Here is a 21,402-nt window from a genome sequence, read left to right on the forward strand (position 1 = left end):
AACGGAAATAAGCACTATCATATATATATATATATATATATATATATATATATATATATATATATATACACGTGTGTGTGTGTTTGTGTACATACATATATATTTATTTTTAACAAGAAGAAAGGAAATAGGAGCATAAAGCTTTTGAAAGAAAGGGGTAGACTACAAGAAAAACTACAAAGGATACAAATAAGCAAAAATACTTATAAAATATTTATTACACTAAACAAATATAGAAAAAACACACTTAGCCTGAGAGCTATGGTGATGCATCTGTCACAGGAAAGTGGCAAACGAGATCTGAGGTAATTGCGAGAGGAGCATTCTGGGTAGAACTTGAGAGTTTTTGGTCCTTGTGGGCTGTAGTAATGGCTGAGTTGGTTCCGATATTTGGAACCAAACCCAGCGGTCAAGGCTTAAATGAAAAGACTGGCAACATCAGATCAAGTTGTACTGCTAGTCATTAAAACATACAATTATTTTTTTGTTATAATCTATACACAACTTTTATTGGACAGCAATTATAAAATATGATACAAAATGCTCTATAACAGACTACAGAGTTTAGAAGGCTAAACAAGTATCTAAAAACAAGACAATCAGCAATGTTTATAAAAAATACATAAGGTTCTACAGGTATCAAAAATGACATTTGTTTTTAGAAATGTTTAATGTATACATATTTTTCTGCTTACAAGTATTTAGTTACTTCTATTTATTATGTTTGCATGTGTTTTTTTTAATTTAAACATTCCAAAGAGCAGAGGAGGAGTCGAGCAGTGTAGCTCACTCTCCTCCCCAGGAGGTGGGTTGGTGGTGGAATGCATGTATTTGAAATAACAGTGGGTGGTGTGATTTACAAGGAGAAGAGCAGGAAAACCACCACTTGTGTTTTAGGGGGAGGGGCAGGGCTGCCTGAGAGGACATGTCCTTTGTGGTAGTGCTGCACCCCACTGCATGTCCCCTCCCTAGTGCTCCTCCAGGTGTATGCAGAGGATAGCATCGCACACAAAAATTTTAACCACTCTTTATGGACGCAAAAATGATGGCCTTTCTGGTGATGGAGAACAACTATGCCAATTGACTGAGGGTCTGATGGTTGGTAGGCCGGTGGAGGGGGTACACGATGACAAAAATCTGCTCAACTCCACTTCTGGGTGGTAGATTTCTAGCAGAAAATGTCATGAACTGACGCAATTTAAAAAAAGGTGCAAATAACTTCAGTTAAATAGCTTCTTTTTTATCCTGCTTCTTTTTACAAGTAATCCTACTCAACATATGTCACACAGGACAAGAATATTCGACATATTAGTTTTCAGTCTTTTTTGAATGCAAATGATGATAATTTCAAGTTAGTAGAATGATCTAAAGGTTTCTGCTTTTTTGTGGAACTTGTATCATCTGATCTGTTTTTCTTGTTTTCTGGTGTTTCTTTATTTTCATCTTCCATGTGTTTCCGCTTCTTTGTATCACCTGCAACTGCATTAGTGGAGCCTCCTTTAGCCTTCTCTGTCCAAACCTGGAAGATGCAATTAACAAAGAATAGTAAATATATAAAATAAAGTATATTATCTATACAAACCTAAATATTTTCAAGTTGGATTTTTAAACGACCACAAACACCTTTTTAACAAGCTGTGCCTGGATCAAGTACAATATATAAAACTGCTGAACTCTGAAAACACATAAATCAAATTCAGTGATTTTTAGAGGATTAATTAACCTTCTTAAGAAAAATGAAAGCTGTACAATTACCGGGATATTAGATCTGTAAGCGTGTCCATCTGCAGGAACAGGACTATATAGTGCAGGCATTAGGACCTCTTGGCACTTGGAATTTCTTCAGGCAGTCTGCCACCTCCACTACTCCTATGATGATGTTCTCCCACCTCTCCAGTTCTTCTTGGCACATTTCCTGATATCCTCAGGACACACTGCACAAGTATCCCAGACAGCTAGTGAAAGAATTCCAGAAGAGGCAGCTTGTTGGTGTTAGCAAGATGCCAGCTGCTCTGCACTAGGAGGGAAAATCAACAGACTGACTGTATGCCCTGTGCCTGAGTTGGGGAATGATTGGAAGGGTTGTTTTACTGAAGGGCAAACTTCTTATAGATGTAACATTCTGGTAAATGCAGTCAGAGTCCTCAACTACATACTTAGTGAGTAGCCCTGAAGAAACACTGTGTCCTGAAGGCAATGTCTTAACTTATGTTTGGCGAATGTCTATAGATTTGTATCTCTGACTGAGTGAGCTTTAGAAGCACCGACAGTTCACGTCCTGCTTTAATGTAAGAAAACTTCCGTAGTATCTGCAGACACATGACCTTGGATACCTGAAGACCTAATCTCTGTGCTGTAAATGAGAAAGAACTAATCAGTCTCTTAGAAGTCCTTCTTTATGCTAATGTAGATTAGTAATATGTGGATTTTGTAACAAGGCTGATGCCTCCAGGAAATATATCGATGTTGCAGTTTTGTGTAGTTAAACCAGGTATTTTACCAATGTATTCAAGTAACACACACCAAAAACACCATCATTGCCCATTTACCTTTGTTAATCCAAAAGAAAACCAAACTAAAAATATTTCAACTTGCAGATGAGAATCATTTTGTTATGCAAAATTAAACACAACTGGGCCAATTTTACTTCAGAATCTTTAGTCAGTATGTTGAACACACAACTAGTTCTGCTCATTAGTTCTAGTAAAACTACATGGCAACATTATAGGCAGTCTCTGGAGAACCGTCCCAATCAGTTCTTTTTCAAACAAGGTAAATTCAAGCATACCTCAAGTTTCCTGCCCATTTGCAGGTGCAGTGTCACCTTTGTTCAGCTGAAAGCAGCAGCTTTCCTAAGGCAGCATCAACTCATTTTGAAAAATCTTTCACTCTTCCTGGAATAAAGGTCAGCAAACATTGCAGGGAATTCCACACCCAGTGTGGCATACAGCAAGTTAACAGCAAAGCCCTCTTTGCTGGTCAAAACAAAATTCCCACGAATTCCAGGAGACGTAAAAACACACACACCTAGGTTTCAAATGCTTCTTCTGTGCATAAGCTTATCCAGTAGCCTCAACAACTGCCTTTCCAACTTTATACTTTGCGAAACACAGCTCAACTGGCAACTGAGACAACAAAGTTAATAACCTGGAATTAAAGTATTTGCCGTTGGCCATGAGACTAACCTGGTCATTATACTGACTGAAAGCTAAGAACCATGGGGTAGAGCTACTGTACCAGCTAGGAAATGTACCCTAGGATGACTATCAGCACTTCCATGCAGAGCCCCTGGTCAATAATCTACAGCAGAAAGAAAAGACTGTATAGAAAGGGGCAAGTTAAACTGGCATTTTTTACCTTAAACTAGTAAAACCAGTACAAAGGAGCACAACTGATCACTACTAAAAGAAAAGTACAGTTGTGTACACTTACCATACATGTAGATGTTCGAGTGTATTCACTGTTGCAGTCATCACACTTGGGTTATCTGCCAGCAGGTAGCCCTCAGTCGGCCCGAATACCAGAGACTTAGTATTTCTGCATCGGATGCTGTCACTCCAGGACTGACATCAGGTCGTCAGGGGGTACAAAAACAGGCAGCCGACACCGTTACATCAGTTTTTCTTGCCCCAAATGTCAGGAGCCCCCCAAATAGGGAGCTACGTTATGGTGGGGAAAACACCACCAGTAAAAAGTAAATACCAATACCCCTGAAAGGTGTGAGTAACAGCCATAGAGAGAAGAGAGAGAGAAAAACCAGGGGGCTGGAGGGAGGGAAACCAGGACTGCAACAGTGAATACACTTGAACATCTACATTTATGGTAAGTGTACACAACTGTACTATGTTCTTCATGTTTCACTGCTGCAGTCATCACACTTGGGTGGATTCCCAAAGCTGAAGAGGCAGTCAAGAAGAGTTAGGGATGGCTAGTATGCCTTGCAGGACTGCTGTTGCAAAACCTGTCCTGGATTTGGAAAAGATAGGCAGGTGGTAATGCTTGGTGAATGTGTATACTGAACTCCAGGTAGCAGCTTCCAGGATTGTCCCTGGTAGGGACTCCCCTGAGAAATGCTGTAGAGGTAGATGTTGCCCTAGTGGAATGTGTTCTGACCCCCTGAGGGGTTGGTGTCCCATGGTGTTTGTAGCAGAAATGGATGCAGTGTACTATCCATTTGGAAATTGTTTTAAAATTGCCTTGCTCTCTGCCCCTGTTGCAAACCTGACTAGTAACTGGTCAGATTTTCTGAAGGGCTTAGTCCTATCCAGGTAGAATCTGAGCTGTCTGTGCATGTCCAAGGAGTGTAGGATCCTTTCCCCTTTATTATGAGGATTAGGGAAGAAAGTTGGCAATTGGATGGACTGGTTAAGAGCCACACTGGACACCACTTTAGGCATGAAGGAAGGGTTAGTCCCGAGAGAAACCCTGTCAGCATGGAAAATAATGAAGGGTTCCAGAGCCGTAAGTACTTGTAGCTCAGACACTCTTCTAGCTGAAGTGAGGGCCAGATGCAAGGGTGTTTTCCAAGAGAGGAATTTTAAGTTTGCTGCTGCAGAAGGTTCAAAGGGGGGAAGCGTGAGCTTTTCCAGTACAAAGTTAAAGGTCCCAAGCAGGGTAGGTGCTCTTCTTGGTGGCCTTAAGTTGTTTGCCCCTCTCAGGAACTGTTTGAAAACAGGGTGCGAGAAGAGAGGTAGCTCAGTGTTGTAATGAACCGAAATGGCTGAGGCATATATCTTAATGGAGGAGAAGGACAGGCCTTTGTGGAGTAGATCTGTTAAGTAATCCAGGATTAGAGGCATACTGTTAAAGCAAACAAACAGAAACCAGTAAAATGCACAAAAGCAGTCCGGACAAGCACCGTAAAGCCCCAAAAAATGTTAAAGTCCTTATTAGATTAGAGGCAGGGAGGGCAGAGTTATGTCCTCTCCTTTAGATAGAATCCAGGAGCAGAACCTTTTCCACTTACCAGCATAGGATTTTCTTGCACTGGGTCTTCTGCCTTCAAGAATGACGTCCAGCACCTGCTTGCTTAGGGTTGCTGGGAAAGAATTCAAGGAGTAAGCCAGGCTGCAAGATTTAGGGTTTGCAGTTGTGGATGCAAAATCTGTTCCTCCTGCTGAGAGAGCAAGGTTGGGTTCTGGTGTAGGTGCCAGGGTGGCACCGGTGACAGGCTGTGCAGGAGTGGGTACCAGTGCTGGCGTGGCCAGTCCGGGGCAATCACAACTGTCCTTGGTCTGTCTTGTCTTATCTTGAGTAATACTCTTGAGAGAAGGGGCATAAGGGGAAAGACATAGATTGAGAGATTTACCCACTGAAAAGATAGGGCCATTCACTTTCCAGGCCCTGCTGTGAGGATTCCTGGTGCAGAATTTGCTAAGTTGGTGGTTGTAGTGGGAGGCAAAGAGATCCACTTCTGGGGTTCCCCATTTCAGAATCAGAAGGTTGAAGGTGCTGGGCTCCAATTGCCACTCGTATGGGTCTAGGAGATTTCTGCTTAAGTCGTCTGCCAGTGAGTTTTTTTTGCCTGGCAGGAATTGAGGTTGCAGATGGACTTGCATGTCCAAAGCCGTGTGCCAGAGGGCCAAGGCTAACCTGCAGAGTGGGTTCCCCCCTGCTTGCTGATGTACCACATAACTGTGGTGTTGTCTGTTTTTATTAGCAGTTGTCCTGGAAACAGTAGGGATCTGAAAGCTGTCAGGGTGTTCTGCGCAGCTAGCATCTCTTTTTGGTTTATGTGCAGATGAATTTGAATTGGGCTCCAGTGGCCCTGAATGCATTTGATGTCCATGTGTGCTCCCCAGGCATAGTCTGATGCTTCTGTGATTAGGGTCTGGGTGGCATGGGATTGAGAAAAGTGCAGTCCCTTGTTGTGGTAGCATGCTTCTGCCCACCAAAGGAACTCTGTCCTTAGACAGGGTATGATAGGAATGACGGTTTCCAGGTCCTGAGAATGTTGGTACCAAAGACTTTTTTTTTTAAGTACCACTGAAGTTTCCTCATATGCAGTCTTGCATACGGAATTAGCAGTATACATGAGGCCATGAACCCTAGGGCCTGCAGTATTTTTCTTGCGGATAGCTGGGTTCTGGTGGCCATTTGTTTGAAGTAGGCTGTCAGATAGACTGAAGTGATGAATGCCATCTGGGATGTTGTGTCCAAGCTTGCTTCCATGAATACAATCTTTTGACTGGGAATCAGTTTTGATTTCTTTTCATTGATAGTGTACCCCAAGGATGTGAGAAGGTGTTTCACAAATGTCAGATGCTGCAACAGCAATTCCTGACTGTCCGCCTGAATCAGGCAGTCGTCCAAGTATGGGAAAATTTGGATATTTCTCAGCCTGCCGTATGCAATGGCTGGAGCAGGCATTTTGTGAAAACTCTGGGCGGAGTAGATAAGCCAAAGGGAAGTGCAGAGAACTGATAATACATAGATCCTGCCCTGAAACGTACATACTTCCTGCATGACTCCCTTATGGGGATGTGCAGACACGTTTCTTTTAAGTCTAGGGTGACTAACCAAGCATCCTTGGTTAGCATAGGAAGAAGCTGCTACAGGGTAAGCATTTTGAATTTTGGTACCACCAGGAAGGTGTTGAGAATTGAAAGATCCAGGATTGGGCGCCAAGAGCCCTCTTTCCTGTGTACCAGGAAGAGTCTGGAGTAGAATCCTTGACCTCTCTGTTCTAGTGGAACCAGCTGAATAGCTCTGATATTGAGCAGGGAGCTACTTGGCTTTGAGCTTCTGCACACTGGTTTGGAGGAAGGTCTGGAAACCTGCTTGGGGTTGGGATTGAATGGAAATAAGATTTGTACCCCTGGGATACAATGTTGAGGACCCACCAGTCCTGTGCGATAGACATCCAGTTTTTTTGCATGAAGGGCAATTTTTCCTCCTAGTGGCACAAGCAATTGGCAGGGCTGGGAAGTGGAGTAAAGAAGTCATTGTGAGTTTTTTCCGTAAGGAGGTGGCTTACCACTCCCTGCTTTAGGGGTGGGGGCAACTCCATTGCTTAGATCGCTGCATACCCTGAGATTGTAGTCTGGGTGGTCTGTTTCCCCTGGGTCTGGTTTGAGTAGGCCTGGAGGGGGCTGGAAAGGACCAGTGGTTGGAAGGGCAATGCCTACTGAATCTAGGGGGGGGGGGGTTGCACTTGTAGGAATTCTTTAACAGTCTGCATAGACTTAGCTTTTTCTTCCATCTCTTTAAGAACCTCTTGTGCTTTGGTGCCAAACAAACTGTCCTTGTTCAAAGGAGCGTCTAGTAACTTTGATTTGACATGGTCTGGCAAGGTCTGCTCCTTGAGCCAAGCATGTCTTCTTAGTACAGATCCAGTGACTGCTGCCCGGCAAGATGCTTCTAGGGCGTCAAAGCCACACTGCAAAGTATGCTTACTGACTTGGCTTGCAGAGTGCATAAGCTCCTGCAATTCTTTATTTTCTGCACAGTCTGTAAAGGTTGCCACTTTTTGTTTAATAAGTTCCATAATATGCTGCTGGTACTTCAGCATGTGAAACTGACAATTCAATGCCCTAATCGCACGAGTTGCAGAGGTATATACTTTCTTACCCCATCTGTCCAAAGCTCTGGAATCCCTGTCCGAAGGGATGGGATTCTTGGCTGTAGTAGCCTTGATACCTTTAGGCCCCTGGGAAATGATCTCTGGGTCAGCAGTAGGATTCTTGAAAATAAATTTGTGAGCATCAGGTACTCTGTAGTACCTGTCTGGCTTCCTAGGGGCAGGAGGTAAAGTGTCAGAACTAAGACTGGACTCCATAAAAACATCAACAACATCCAGGACAGGGGGTATTGCTCCGAGTCTCTTTTTGGACTGAGGATAGTCTTGGCATTCCCAGTGTAAATGCTCTCTCAAGGAATGCAAGGTTTCACCAAAAGAAAAATCCTCTGGAAGGGAGGCAGAGGGAATGGATTCCTCTGCATCTGAATCCTCATAAGCAGATAAGGGCATGTCTTCATAAATCAGAAATATCCGAGTCATCGGACTCCTGGTTTGTAGAAGCTATAGGGGACTGGTCTCTTTTTCTCTTAGCAGGAGAAGGCTGACTTCCCCTAATCAGCGTAATAAGGTCTTCTGCCATTCTAAGCATTTGTTTTTGTGGCATGGGAACAGGTGCATGCACTTTGGTCGTTGGTTTTCTAGGTGTAGTGCATACTCTGGGCCTAAGAAACTCAGTAGTTTTGGTTAAAAAAAGTCATCGGTTTGAGTCGAACATCAGTTGAGAACTGCCTTGGAAGCCGGTGCCTGCACAGTGGCTCCGGACCCATCCAAGGTAGAGAAATCCGCAGGTTCCATAGTCAAAGAGTCTCGCTGTATACTGGACTCCGAATGGGTCTGAATAGAGGCCTGCAAATCCACTGAAGTGGGTATCGGGGGCTGCAAAAGTGCCTCAGTGAGTACCGGCGGACTGGCGACTAGCTTAATGGAAGCGTCGGCAGCTTTGGACCTATGCGGTCTGTCTCTGACTTTATCCTTATGTTTTTCGGAATATTGGTAGTTGGATGGCTTACCGAAGCCATTTCAGAATACGGAGATCGAGAGGGAAATAATTTAGCGACAAAGAGAGCCCGGCGACAAATGGTTCGGGCATTAAACAAGGCACAAAACAAACAGTGAGGTACTTCATGGTCTGGGCCTAAACAGGTGACGCAGTAAGAATGAAAATCTCTATGAGGTATTTGCTTTCCACAGGCAAGACAACTGTTAACTTTTTCTGACATCACTTAGAGCAAAAAAAAAAAAAAAAAAGGATCCCCAACGGGGTACTTAGCTTTAGAAGACTTCAGGATTATTCAATTCATAAATGAAAATTCAGGATAGCAGCTGACCGGGACTTGCGAACTGCTTCTGCTTCGGGCTCCTCGGCAAGAAAGACTGATGTAATGGTGTCGGCTGCCTGTTTTTACACCTCTGACGACCTGACGTCAGTCCTGGAACGACAGCATGAGACGCAGAAATACTAAGTCTCTGGTATTCGGGCCGACTGAGGGCTACCTGCAGGCAGATAAAGTACAGTTGTGTACACTTACCATAAATGTAGATGTTCGAGTGTATTCACTGTTGCAGTCATTACATTAGGGTTATCCTGCTGGCAGGGTGCCCTCAGTCAGCCTGAATTCCAAAGTCTTGGGTCCTGCGTCGGTTGCTGTCGCCTCTTCCCTGACGTCAGGTCATCAGGGGTATAAAAGATGCGGCCAACGCCATTTTCTTCAGTTTTTCTTGCCCCAGATGTCAGGTGCCCCCAAAAGGGTATGCTAAATATATGTAAGTAACACATACATGCATCAAAATAAACTTTACCTTCATCTATAAGCAAATACACCACAGGTTGTACAGATCAGAGAAGGAAAGAAGTTCCAGCAAAAATAAAGGGGATGGTGGGTGGGTAACCTGGACTGCAACAGTGAATACACTCGAACATCTACATTTATGGTAAGTGGACACAACTGTACTATGTTCTTTGTGTTTCACTGTTGCAGTCATTACATTTGGGTATATTCCCAAAGCTATGGATGGAGGATGGAACTAAATAGCATTAGGGGCGGCTGTGAGGCCCTGCAGAACTGCAGTGGCAAAGCCTCCCCTTGATTTAGAGTAAAGTGGCAGATTGTAATGTTTTGAAAAGGTATGCACTGAACTCCAAGTAGCAGCCTCTAAAATGTCTTTGGTTGGTACGCCCCTGAGAAAGGCTGCAAAGTGGCTGCAGCTCTGGTTGAATGTGGCCTAATGTCCTTAGGCACAGATTTGCCATGCTGAGAGTAGCAGAAACGAATGCAGTGACCTATCCACTTTGAAATAATCTGCTTGGAGATGGCCTTTCCTTGTGATCCTGCAGCATATGTCACTAGTAACTGTTCTGTCTTTCTGAAAACTTTAGTTTTATCCAAGTAGAATCGAAGTTGCCTGTGTACGTCCAAAGAATGCAGAATTTTCTCTCCCTTGTTCTGCAGATTTGGATAAAAAGTTGGTAAATGAATCGTTTGGTTAAGGGCTACACTGGATACTACCTTAGGCATAAATGTAGGGTTTGTCCTCAGAGAGACCCTGACCGGATAAAAAAATGATAAAGGGTTCCACAGCCATGAGAGCCTGTAGCTCTGACACTCGTCTTGCAGAAGTTATTGCTAGGAACAGAGCGGTTTTCCAAGATAAAAACTTTATATCTGCAGTAGCAGCTGGCTCAAAAGGAGGTAAGGTGAGTTTTTCCAAGACATAACTGAGGTCCCATTCAGGTGTTGGTGTTCTCCTTGGAGGCCTTAATTTTTTGGCTCCTCTGAGGTACTGCCTTAATATAGGATGAGAAAAGAGTGGTGGCTCTGTATTGTAATGAGCCGAAATGGCAGAGGCATGGATTTTAATTGATGAGAAAGATAGGCCTTTGTCCAGCATCTCAGTTAAGTATTGCAAAATCTGAGGAATATTTGGGACAGCTGTATCAGTTCCTTGAGCTTGGTTCCAAGCACAAAATCTCTTCGATTTTCTAGTACCAGGCCTTCTGGCTTCTAAAATGACATTGATCACAGCTTTACTGAGAGGTGTGCTTTGTACGGCTACATTATCCGCCATGCTGCCAGGTTTAGGGTCCTGAGTTGGCTGTGCAGAATCTGATTGTTTTGTTGGGACAGTAGATGAGGTATCTGAGGTAAGGTCCAGGCTGGGCATTGTTCCTTAAGATTGGATACCAGTACTGGCGTGGCCAGTCTCGGGCAATCAGAATCATTTTTGGTTTCTCCTGTCTAACCTTTAGGAGTACTTTGGGGAGGAGAGGCAGTGGAGGAAAGGTATATACTGATAGGTTTGTCCAGCTGAAAGATAAGGCGTCAACTTTCCATGCTTGTCTGTGATAAGTCCTTGTGCAGAATCTTTTTAGTTGATTGTTGTGAGGGGAGGCAAATCCATCTATGTCCAGGCGTCCCCATTTCTTTGTTATCATGCTGAAGAATTGTGGATCCATGAGGTTTCTGCTTGGTTCGTCTGCCAGAGTATTTTCCTTTCCTGGCAGGAATTGTGCCTGCAGATGAACTTGGTAAGTCAATGATTTGTCCCATAAAGCCATGGCTAGTCTGCAAAGGGGGTAAGAGTGAGTGCCCCCCTGCTTGTTTATGTACCACATGACCGTGGTGTTGTCTGTCTTTATCAGAAGTTGTCCCGGATTACTTAGGTCCTTGAAGGCTATCAGGGCATTTTGAACAGCTAGCATCTCCTTTTGATTGATATGTAGATGCATTTGCTTTGCGGACCAGATGCCCTGAATACCTCTTCCTGCCATGTGGGCCCCCAAAGCATAATCTGATGCATCCGTCGTAAGGTTCTGCCTGGCTGGGGGTATTGAGAATGGCTGTCCCTTGTTTTGGTGACAAGCCTTTGCCCACCATCGAAACTCCTGTTGCAGGCAGGGAATGAGAGAAATCATTGTTTCCAGGCTGTGGCAATGTTGTGTCCAGACACTTGGAAGTTTCCTCATATGCAGTCTTGCATACGGAATTAGTAGGATGCCATGAAGCCCAAAGCCTGCATAATTTTTCTTGCAGATAACTGGGCCTTTTTTGCCATTTACTTGAAATAGGTAGTCAGTTGCCTTTGTTTGTCTGGCATGAGATAAGCCATCTGGGCAGTTGTATTTAAGCTTGCACCCAGGAATATTATCTCTTGTGAGGGTACTAGTTTCGGTTTCTTTTCAATGACTGTGTACCCTAGGCATGTTAAAAGTTTCTTCACAAATGCCAGATGCTGTAGTAGAATGTCCTTGTTCTCTGCTTGAATGAGACAGTCGTCCAAGTCAGGATATATTTGTATTCCTATTTGTCTGCAGAAAGCAATTACTGGTGCCAGGCACTTTGTGAAGACCCTGGGTGCAGCAGATAAGCCAAAGGGCAGTGCAGAGAATTGGTAATGCTTTGAGCCAGCCTTGAATCTGAGGTATCTTCTGCATGACTGTCTGATTGGGACATGCAGGTTACGCCTCTTTTAGGTCTAAAGTCACAAGCCAAGCCTTGCTGCCCAGCATGGGCAGAAGCTGCTGCAAGGTCAAAATCTTGAATTTGGGTATATCCAGGTAAGTGTTTAGAACAGATAGGTCCAGAATTGGTCTCCATGCTTTGTCCTTTCTGGGTACCAAGAACAGTCTTGAGTAAAATCCTTGTCCCTGCTCTTGCTGTGGCACTTGTTGAATAGCCCCCATGTGCATGAGAAATGCAACTTGTTTTTGAGCCTCTGCCCATTGATTTTTTGGCAGGTCTGGCCAACCGTTTGTCCTTGGCAGGGTATGGAAGTGAAACTTGTAGCCTTGTGTCTAGAACCCATTTGTCCTGGGTAATAATGTGCCAATTTCGATAAAAAAGTACTAGTTTTCCCGCTAAGGGTGCTGCCAGTAGATAAGTGCTTGGTACAGCCAGGGGGAAGTCATTGGGACTGTTTCCTGTATGGTTGTGATTTGTCCTCTCCGCTTTTGGAGGTAGAAGCACCCCATTGCTTAGACCTGTACGAACCTTGTGGCTGGGATCTGTCTCTAGGGCATCTGGATATTCCCCCTTTGAGGTCTGACAATGGAAAGGACCAATTCTTTGTAGGCCAGTGTCTGCTAAACCTAGGAGGCTGTACCTGTACGAATTCTTTGACCGTTTGCACAGATTTAGCTTTGTCCTCCATTTTCTTTAACACCTCTTTTGCCTTAACACCAAACAGGGTATCATGCTGTAATGGAGCATCTAATAATTTTGCTTTGACATGACCAGGCAAATTTTGTTCCTTTAACCAAGCATGCCTCCTAATGACAGAACCTGTAACAGAGGCCATGCAGGAGGCCTCTAGAAAATCAAAACCACATTGCAAAGTATGCTTTCCAACTTGTTCAGCTGCATCAATAAATCCTGCATTTCTTTGTTTTCTGCACATTCAGAATTTGTCAACATTTTCTGTTTAAGCAGTGTCATGATATATTGCTGATATCTGAGCATATGAAACTGGCAATTTAAGGCCTAAGGCCCATATAGCCAAGGTAGTAGATGTGTAAATCTTTTTTCCCCATCTGTCTAGTGCCCTAGAATCTCGGTCAGAGGGGGTAGGGTATTTTGCAGTGGAAGCCTTGACCCCCTTGGGACCCTGAGAAATAGTTCCTGGGTCTGCAGCAGGGTTTTTAAAAAGGAATTTGTGAGAGTCAGGAACCCTGTAGTATCTGTCCAGCTTAACAGGAGCTGGAGGTAAGGAGTCAGGGGTCAGACTAGACTCTGAAAACACATCTACAATGTCTGACACAGGTGGAATAGCTACATGCCTCTGTTGAGGTAGTAAAAGGAAGTCTCTGAGCCTTTTCTTAGATTCTGAAAAATCTTGGCTCTCCCAGTGGAAATGCTTCCTCATGGTATGCAAGGTTTCCCCAAAAGAGTAGTCCTCAGGAGGAGATGCTGAAGGAATAGATTCTTCAGCATCAGAATCCTCATAGGGGGGAAGAGAATATTCCTGATCAGAAGAGGAATCAGAAGAAATAGAAACCTGATCTGAAGATTCATAGTCAGCGTCTTGCCTAGGCATTTTATCAGGAGGGGGATGAGAAACCCTGATCAAGGTAATCAAGTCTTCGGCCATTTTGAACATCTGTTTTTTAGGCATAGAGGCCTGTCCACATGGCTCTTGAGTTTGTTTCCTTACTTTAGAAGGTGCTTTAGTCTTTGCCTTTGATGCTGAAGTCGTTTTAATGTAAAGATGTTTAGGTCTGAATACACCCTCAGAAGTCGGTGCCTGCTCAGCGGCTCCAGACCCATCTGAGGGATTAGCGTCCAAGGCTCCAATACCTTGAGTATTCAGCGGCATGGCCGACTTCACGTGTGAGTCGGTAGCGGCCTGCGACTCTAAAGTAGCAGGCGTCAGGGGCTGCGAAAGCGCCTCACTGAGAACCGGCGACTGGCTTAGAAGAAACTTAGTCGGTTTTGGGCCTCCGTTGTTTTTCTTTTTCTTTGCGGTTTTTGTAAACTATGGTAGTCGGATGGCTATCCGATGACATTTCAGGATAATTAAACCGGCGTCCAAAGAAGTTGAAAGCATAATCATACTGACGCTTAATAGTGCGTTGGTTAAATCTAGCACAAAACCAACAACCAATAACGTTGTGATCAGGGCCTAGGCAAGGAATACAATAAGAATGGAAATCCTTATGAGGTATTTGCTTTCCACAAGAAATACAATTATTAACTTTTTCTGACATCGGTCTGGAGCAAGAAAAAAGTTTCCCCAACGGGGTACTTAGCTTTTTTGAAGACTTCGGATCTGAAACTCAAACACGAAAATCTCAGGAGTCGGCCGACCGGGGCGTGGCCAAGGATGAACACAGGATAGCAGCAGATTTCTTCAGCTCCACCAATTTCATTACATTGACAGGAATTAATTACTTAAAAAATTAATTTTTGAAGTAATTTTCTTTCTAAATATGTTTGTTTTATATAGTTCTTGAACTATATCTAAAAAAGAAAGGAAATCTTAATAATATTCCTGTCAGAAATTACTTTGGAAATTTTCCTGTCAGTTTATCCGTCTGAAATGAGTTCCAGTAAGACAAATTCTCAAGACTCCAGCATCAAGAAAGAACTTCAGTCTCTGATAATTATAGTCCAGCAACTTACTGCTAAGATGGATAAAATGGATACTAAAATGGACACTTTCATAGAAAAAACTACAAAACAAATAGACTTGTTACATATGGACCTGCAACAACAGAAGATCCAGATGACAGGCATAGAAGAAGCTGTGAATGACATGGAAAATAGAATACAAGAAGAGGAAATCAACATTGAGTTTTTGCTGAAACAAAATACACATTTACAAACAAAGCTAGATGACCTGGAAAATAGATCTAGGCGCAATAACATTAGGATTTTTGGACTGCCAGAAAATATTGAAGGTAACAATATTACTTCTTTTTTAACAACATGGCTCCCTAAAACTTTAGATTTACCAGAAGCATTCTCTTTTGGTATCGAAAGAGCACATAGATCTATAGCTAATACTAACTCTAACAAAAACTATCCTAGATCAGTTATAGTTAGATTTCTATCATCTTTTGATAAAGAGATGGTTCTTAAATCTGCTTGGGCTAAAGCTCCTGTTAAGATTAATGAAACAACCGTGCGTTTTGACAATGACTATTCTTCCATGGTATTAGCTAAAAGAAAAGTTTTTCTGCCACTAATAAGGGAGCTTAAAAAAGCACAGTTTAAAACATACCTTCTGTTTCCTGCCAAGCTTAAAATCTTCCTTCCTGATGGTCCTAAAATTTTCGATGACTTAGACTCTGCTTTACTGTTTATCAAAAAAAATAAGATTTTGGAAAAAATAGAAGAAATGGAATGGGCTAGTCCTTCGTTAAAGAGACTGGCAACTGAAACTTTGTGGAAGACTTCAGAGAAGAAGAAGAGACTAAAAAACAAATGATTTGTACTATGTTTTTTTTTTTCCTCTCATCATTTTATTTTATTATTAATCTTTTTAAATATAGTTCCTGCATTTCCAAGAAGCAACAAATATTTTGAAAAAGATTTAATCAAAGTTATTCTCTGTGTGCAAAGAAATGTTTTGCTTCATAACTAGTCAAAATATCTGGAGATTTAATGGCAAGCTGTGATTTAACTTGTTTCTCTTTCTGAAGAGGAAAAATAAGGTCAGTAATATTTATTCCTTGTAAAAAGTTTATATGTTCTTCAAATGCTATTCCTAATTATACTTTCTTGATTACACTGCTTATGCTTGTTTGTAAATAATCTGTCATGCTTTAACTAATAATAATTAGAACTAAATAATAGTAAATAATGTTTTATTTTTAACTCTATTAATATAAACAGTAAGTAATATTCTATTGTATATACTTCTTATAGCTTTCTCTTACATTTTTTTTTATTTCTGCCTTACACCCTTTTACTTTCTACTCTCTTTTCTCTTCTTTATTAATATATAGAAATGCTTTTGATCATATAGACACAGTAAATAATAAGATTTGCATAGGAGTTGAGTTGGGACAAAAATGTTGAGTTTTGTTACTTATTAATAATTTTGGGCTTGATTTCACTTACATAGAGTCTGTAATAACCTGTAGAATGCATTGTGAAGGTTTTGTCATGTTTAGATGCATTTACACTGCTAAATGAATGTTTGTCACTAGTTTTTAATAAGTTTCCCGCCAAAATGTTAAGAGAGACAATCTGGGATGTGGGCTGTCTCATGCACAGTGTCCATGAGCTACTTCAAAAGCTTCAACTCTCAGAATTCTCACAGAGAAGCTGAAAGCAGCTAGTCTCACCTTTGACCTAGATATCACACTGACACATCACAGATACAGGAATGACACTACCTAATTATACTTTCTTGATTACACTGCTTATGCTTGTTTGTAAATAATCTGTCATGCTTTAACTAATAATAATTAGAACTAAATAATAGTAAATAATATGTTTTATTTTTAACTCTATTAATATAAACAGTAAGTAATATTCTATTGTATATACTTCTTATAGCTTTCTCTTACATTTTTTTTTATTAATTTTGCCTTACACCCTTTTACTTTCTACTCTCTTTTTCTTTTCTTTATTAATATATAGAAATACTTTTGATCATATAGACACAGTAAATAATAAGATTCGCATAGGAGTTGAGTTGGGACAAAAATGTTGAGTTTTGTTACTTATTAATAATTTTGGGCTTGATTTCACTTACATAGAGTCTGTAATAACCTGTAGAATGCATTGTGAAGGTTTTGTCATGTTTAGATGCATTTACACTGCTAAATGAATGTTTGTCACTAGTTTTTAATAAGTTTCCTGCCAAAATGTTAAGAGAGACAATCTGGGATGTGGGCTGTCTCATGCACAGTGTCCATGAGCTACTTCAAAAGCTTCAACTCTCAGAATTCTCACAGAGAAGCTGAAAGCAGCTGGTCTCACCTTTGACCTAGATATCACACTGACACATCACAGATACAGGAATAGCAGATTAATAATATGTGTTAAAAACCTATGTCCCAAACATATACATTACTGTAACTCATTTAATTCATCTGATTGACAAGCATAAATAATTTTATAACTCTATACTGGAAGAAATTGTCATGTGATATATTTTAAAGCAGTAGTATAGCATGTTTGTAAAATCTGGTTACTAAAATGTGTTTGCTGTGCATTATTTTGTATAAAGCAGACAGATTTATTGAAGGGACAGCAATGTAAGATGGTGCTCAGTAAAGATACAACTCAGTGAGATCAGATATATATATATATATGTATGTGTGTGTGTGTGTGTGTGTGTGTGTATGTGTGTGTGTGTATGTGTGTGTGTGTGTGTGTGTGTGTGTGTGTGTGTGTGTGTGTGTGTGTGTGTGTGTGTGTGTGTGTGTGTGTGTGTGTGTATGTGTGTGTGTGTGTATGCATGTGTGTGTATATATATATATATATATATATATATATATATATATGTATCTGTGTATATGTGCGTGTATGTGTATGTATATATATATATATATATATATATATATATATATATATATATATATTAATATATGTGTGTGTGTGTGTGTGTGTATGTGTGTGTATATAGATATGTATATAAATGTTTCTGAGAATCTGCTTAACTATGAAGTATGATTTATAACAATTTCTATGAATACAATATTTTATTCTATTGGCAATAATGAGTTTGAGTAAATGCTCATATGCAAGCAATTCAAGGTTTTTTTTGGAAGCTGTTAACTGTATTTACATGACAGAAAATAGATGCATCCTAATATATGTAATGTCTGAATCATATTAGCCAAAGTTTTTGATTTAAATGAATGTTAGAACTTATTTTTCTCTCCTCTTGATTTCTAACATCAAGATTATTTGAATGCTATTTGAATACAAGTGTTTTATATTACATGAATGTATATAGTAGTATGAACAGTTTAAAAAAAAAAAAAAAAAGGGTCTATTTTAGTTTATATGATGCTGTTTTACCAAATGTGTAGTCTTGTCTTGCTAGATAATTGAATTGAAAACTGTTAACTTCAGTTAAATATAACTAGTATTAAATTGATAAGGTGGTAGCTGACGACTGCTGCTTAGGGTAGGGGTTAACTTGAGTGGTAAATACTACTCTAAGTTGGAGTTTATAACTCCAGGCTGGATGCAAGGTTTAATCCTTACATTATTTTCACTTGTTCATTGTTATTTGTATATAGTTTTGACATCCACAATATATTTTGTACATTCATTGTCACTACAAACAAAATTGAATCCTATACGAAATCCCATAAGAGATTCAATAAATACAGCTATATTTAAAGGTACACCTAAAGGAGGAGATGTAACAATACTTATCTTGTTATTTGTTATTTTGATCATAAGATTCTGAAGTTTTAAAAATGCCAAATGACATCTTTAAAAGGAATTTCTTTAAACATTAATGGATTGAATAATCCATGTAAAAGGGCAAGCCTAATAAGATACATTAATTTACATAAGGCCAACTTAGTATTCCTACAAGAAACCCATCTCTTGAAAAAAGATATTGATAAACTAGCCACAAACAAATATACAGTACTGGTTAGTTGAAAGCACACTCAGAATAAAAGAGGAGTGGCTATTTTATGGAATAAAAGTATGCCCATTCCTAAAACCATTAAGTCTTATCAGGATGACAAAGGAATGTTTTGTATGGTTACAATACAAATTAATGGGAAGACTTGCACTTTAATTAATGTATATTGGATACCTGGAATTGGTATTAATACAGTGAAACATCATCTTGATAAGATCATATCATTCTCTATAGGAGATATTATTTTAGCTGGTGACTTTAATTGTATACTACATGAAAGTGATTCTACCACTATAGGAAAGAGAAGAATTACATCTAATGCAAAACATTTAAAGGATTTTGCTAATTCTTATCATTTGAATGATATTAATAATCAGATAGATTCAAAATCATTACCATACACATTTTTTCTAACCGATACAAAACTTATTCAAAAATAGATAGGGTCTTTATTTCTAACCAGATGGTAACAGATTTAATTAATTCCAAAATCATTTCATGTCCTATATCTGATCATAATTCAATTGTTTTGAATTCATGATAAAAATACTCATAATGTTCAGATCAAAAGGATACCAGCATACTTAACTCAACTAAAAGACTATAAAGAATATATACTTTCAGAAGTAAAACATTTTTAGACATAAATAACACTCCTGAAGTCTCCATTGTTTATGTTTGGGATGCCTTATAATCATATCTATATGGACAAAGTATCAGATGGTATAATAATAAAAGGAAATCTTGGGATAAGGAATTGTTAGATATTCAAAGTAAATTAGACTCTTATAAACATAATAATAAAGAAAATATTATGGACAAGAAAGTTATTGAAGAAATAAACAAACTAAACGAGAAATACAAAGAAATTTTAACTCATAAAGTTAAAATAACTTTAGAGAAATACAACTTTTTGTCTTATTCAATAAGCCCCAAATACTTACATAGACTTAAAAATAAAACAAAAAGGTTGAATAAACAAAACCATATCAAAGAAATCTTTTCTCTAAGGAAAAAGAAGAATGTTTCTAGTATACCAGAAATACTAGATGAATTTAGAAATCACTTTCACAAAATTAACCATAATAATATTAACATGGAACCTAAAGATAAAATAAAGGAGTTTAAAACCACAAATATGAATAAAAAGCTTAATAAACAACAGATTAAACTATTGGACAAGAGTATTTCATATACAGAAGTTATTACAGAAATAAATAAGCTTAAATCAAACAAAGCACCGGGTAATGATGGTATTATACCAGAGATATATAAAATCCTTTCTAAAAATACATATTCATTAATACATAAGGTTTTTATTTTGGCCCAAACTGAGTTAATAACCCCCCCCATCTTGACAATATACATTTATTTCGCCAATTTTAAAACCTAATAAAGATCCAACTAGATGTTCTTCATATCGGCCCATCTCATTACTTAATGTTGATTATAAAATGTTTATGAATATCTTTGCTGATAGATTGAAGACAATCATTCCCGGCATTATAGATATAGATCAGACAGGCTTCATTGTAAATAGAAATACTTTTGATAATATAAGAAGAACTTTAACATTAATAAATTTTGCAAATAGGAAAAAGAAAGATTTAACACTTATTAGTCTTGATATAAGTTCAGCATTTGATTCAGTAAGTTGGGACTATCTGTTTACCTTAATGAAGTGCACAAACTTCTCGGATGCATTTGTAAATCTAATTGAACATTTATACAAAGGAACGTTGGCTTATATTAAGGTAAGAACATATGTTTCACAAAAAATACCCATTCTTAAAGGTACAAAACAAGGATGTCCACTTTCTCCACTATTATTCACTTTAGTAATGGAGCCTTGGGCTAATTTGATCAGAAACAGTACTGACATAGAGGGTTTTGAAATAGATGAAAATACAACATCAAAATTCAACTTTTGCAGATGATGTTCTAATTACATCAGCAGGATCTAATTCTTCTATACAGTCTCTATTTGATAACATGATGAATTTTAAAAGTATTTCTGGTTTAATATTCAATGAAGAAAAACTAAAATACTACCTATATATACACGAAAAAATATTCTCATTAGTGATTTTACTAAATATGTACCCAATTCAGGTCAGATAACTTATTTAGGTATAATACTATCTAAAGATATTAAATCTATTATATATAATAATTATACTACCTGTTTTCTTAATATACAAAATCTTTTTAATACCTGGAATAATATGTTTTTTACTATGGAGGAGAGACTTACAATTATTAAAATGATAATATTCCCCAAGATTTTATACTTAATACAATCAATAATACTTCCACCTACAAAAATAATTATCAAGAAACTGAACACAATAATGTTAAATTTCTTATGGGCACCTAATAGACCTAGGATTGCATTAAAGAAACATACTAATAGCTGGTCTCAAGGGGTATTTCTTTTCCAGACTTTAATTTATATACTATCTCTTCTATTGTAAAAGTTATTACTTTATTAATAGATCAGTCATATGTCACAAAATGGAAAGATTATTGGGAGCTAATTAGTATACACTTCATGAAAATCTCCTTAACACATAAAAATATGATTGTAAATAACTCCATGTTATGGTTACTAAAGGAATTTTGTACTTCACCTATTACACCTAAACATATGGTTTGTTACCCATTAAATATTATTATTAGTTATCGTAACTTTATATTCATGCACCCTAAGTATAGGGAATGGAATTTTATTGTATTTCCTATAATGTATACTCAGGGTATGCTTTTGTCATCTACTTCTGAAGGAACTCATTTAGCTATAGATAATGATCTAAAGTACTGGTACCAGT

The 21,402-nt window shown here is 39.1% G+C and overlaps 1 protein-coding gene across 3 annotated transcripts in view; it reads right to left on the bottom strand.

Annotated features, from left to right (window-relative positions):
• Positions 1-200: 200 nt before the first annotated feature.
• The window catches only part of WDHD1 (WD repeat and HMG-box DNA binding protein 1), a 2,322,801-nt gene continuing 2,301,599 nt past the window's right edge, over positions 201-21,402 (bottom strand). For all 3 annotated transcript variants that reach the window (XM_044074408.1, XM_044074407.1, XM_044074406.1), the window contains exon 26: positions 201-1,519. In XM_044074408.1, the coding sequence (XP_043930343.1) occupies positions 1,316-1,519 (204 nt within the window). In that variant the 3' untranslated portion in view covers positions 201-1,315. The remainder of the gene's footprint in view (positions 1,520-21,402) is intronic.

The sequence above is a fragment of the Protopterus annectens genome, chromosome 6.part0 (assembly GCF_019279795.1).
Source record: "Protopterus annectens isolate FY-2018-M chromosome 6.part0, PAN1.0, whole genome shotgun sequence".
Classification (NCBI taxonomy): Eukaryota; Metazoa; Chordata; order Ceratodontiformes; family Protopteridae; genus Protopterus; species Protopterus annectens.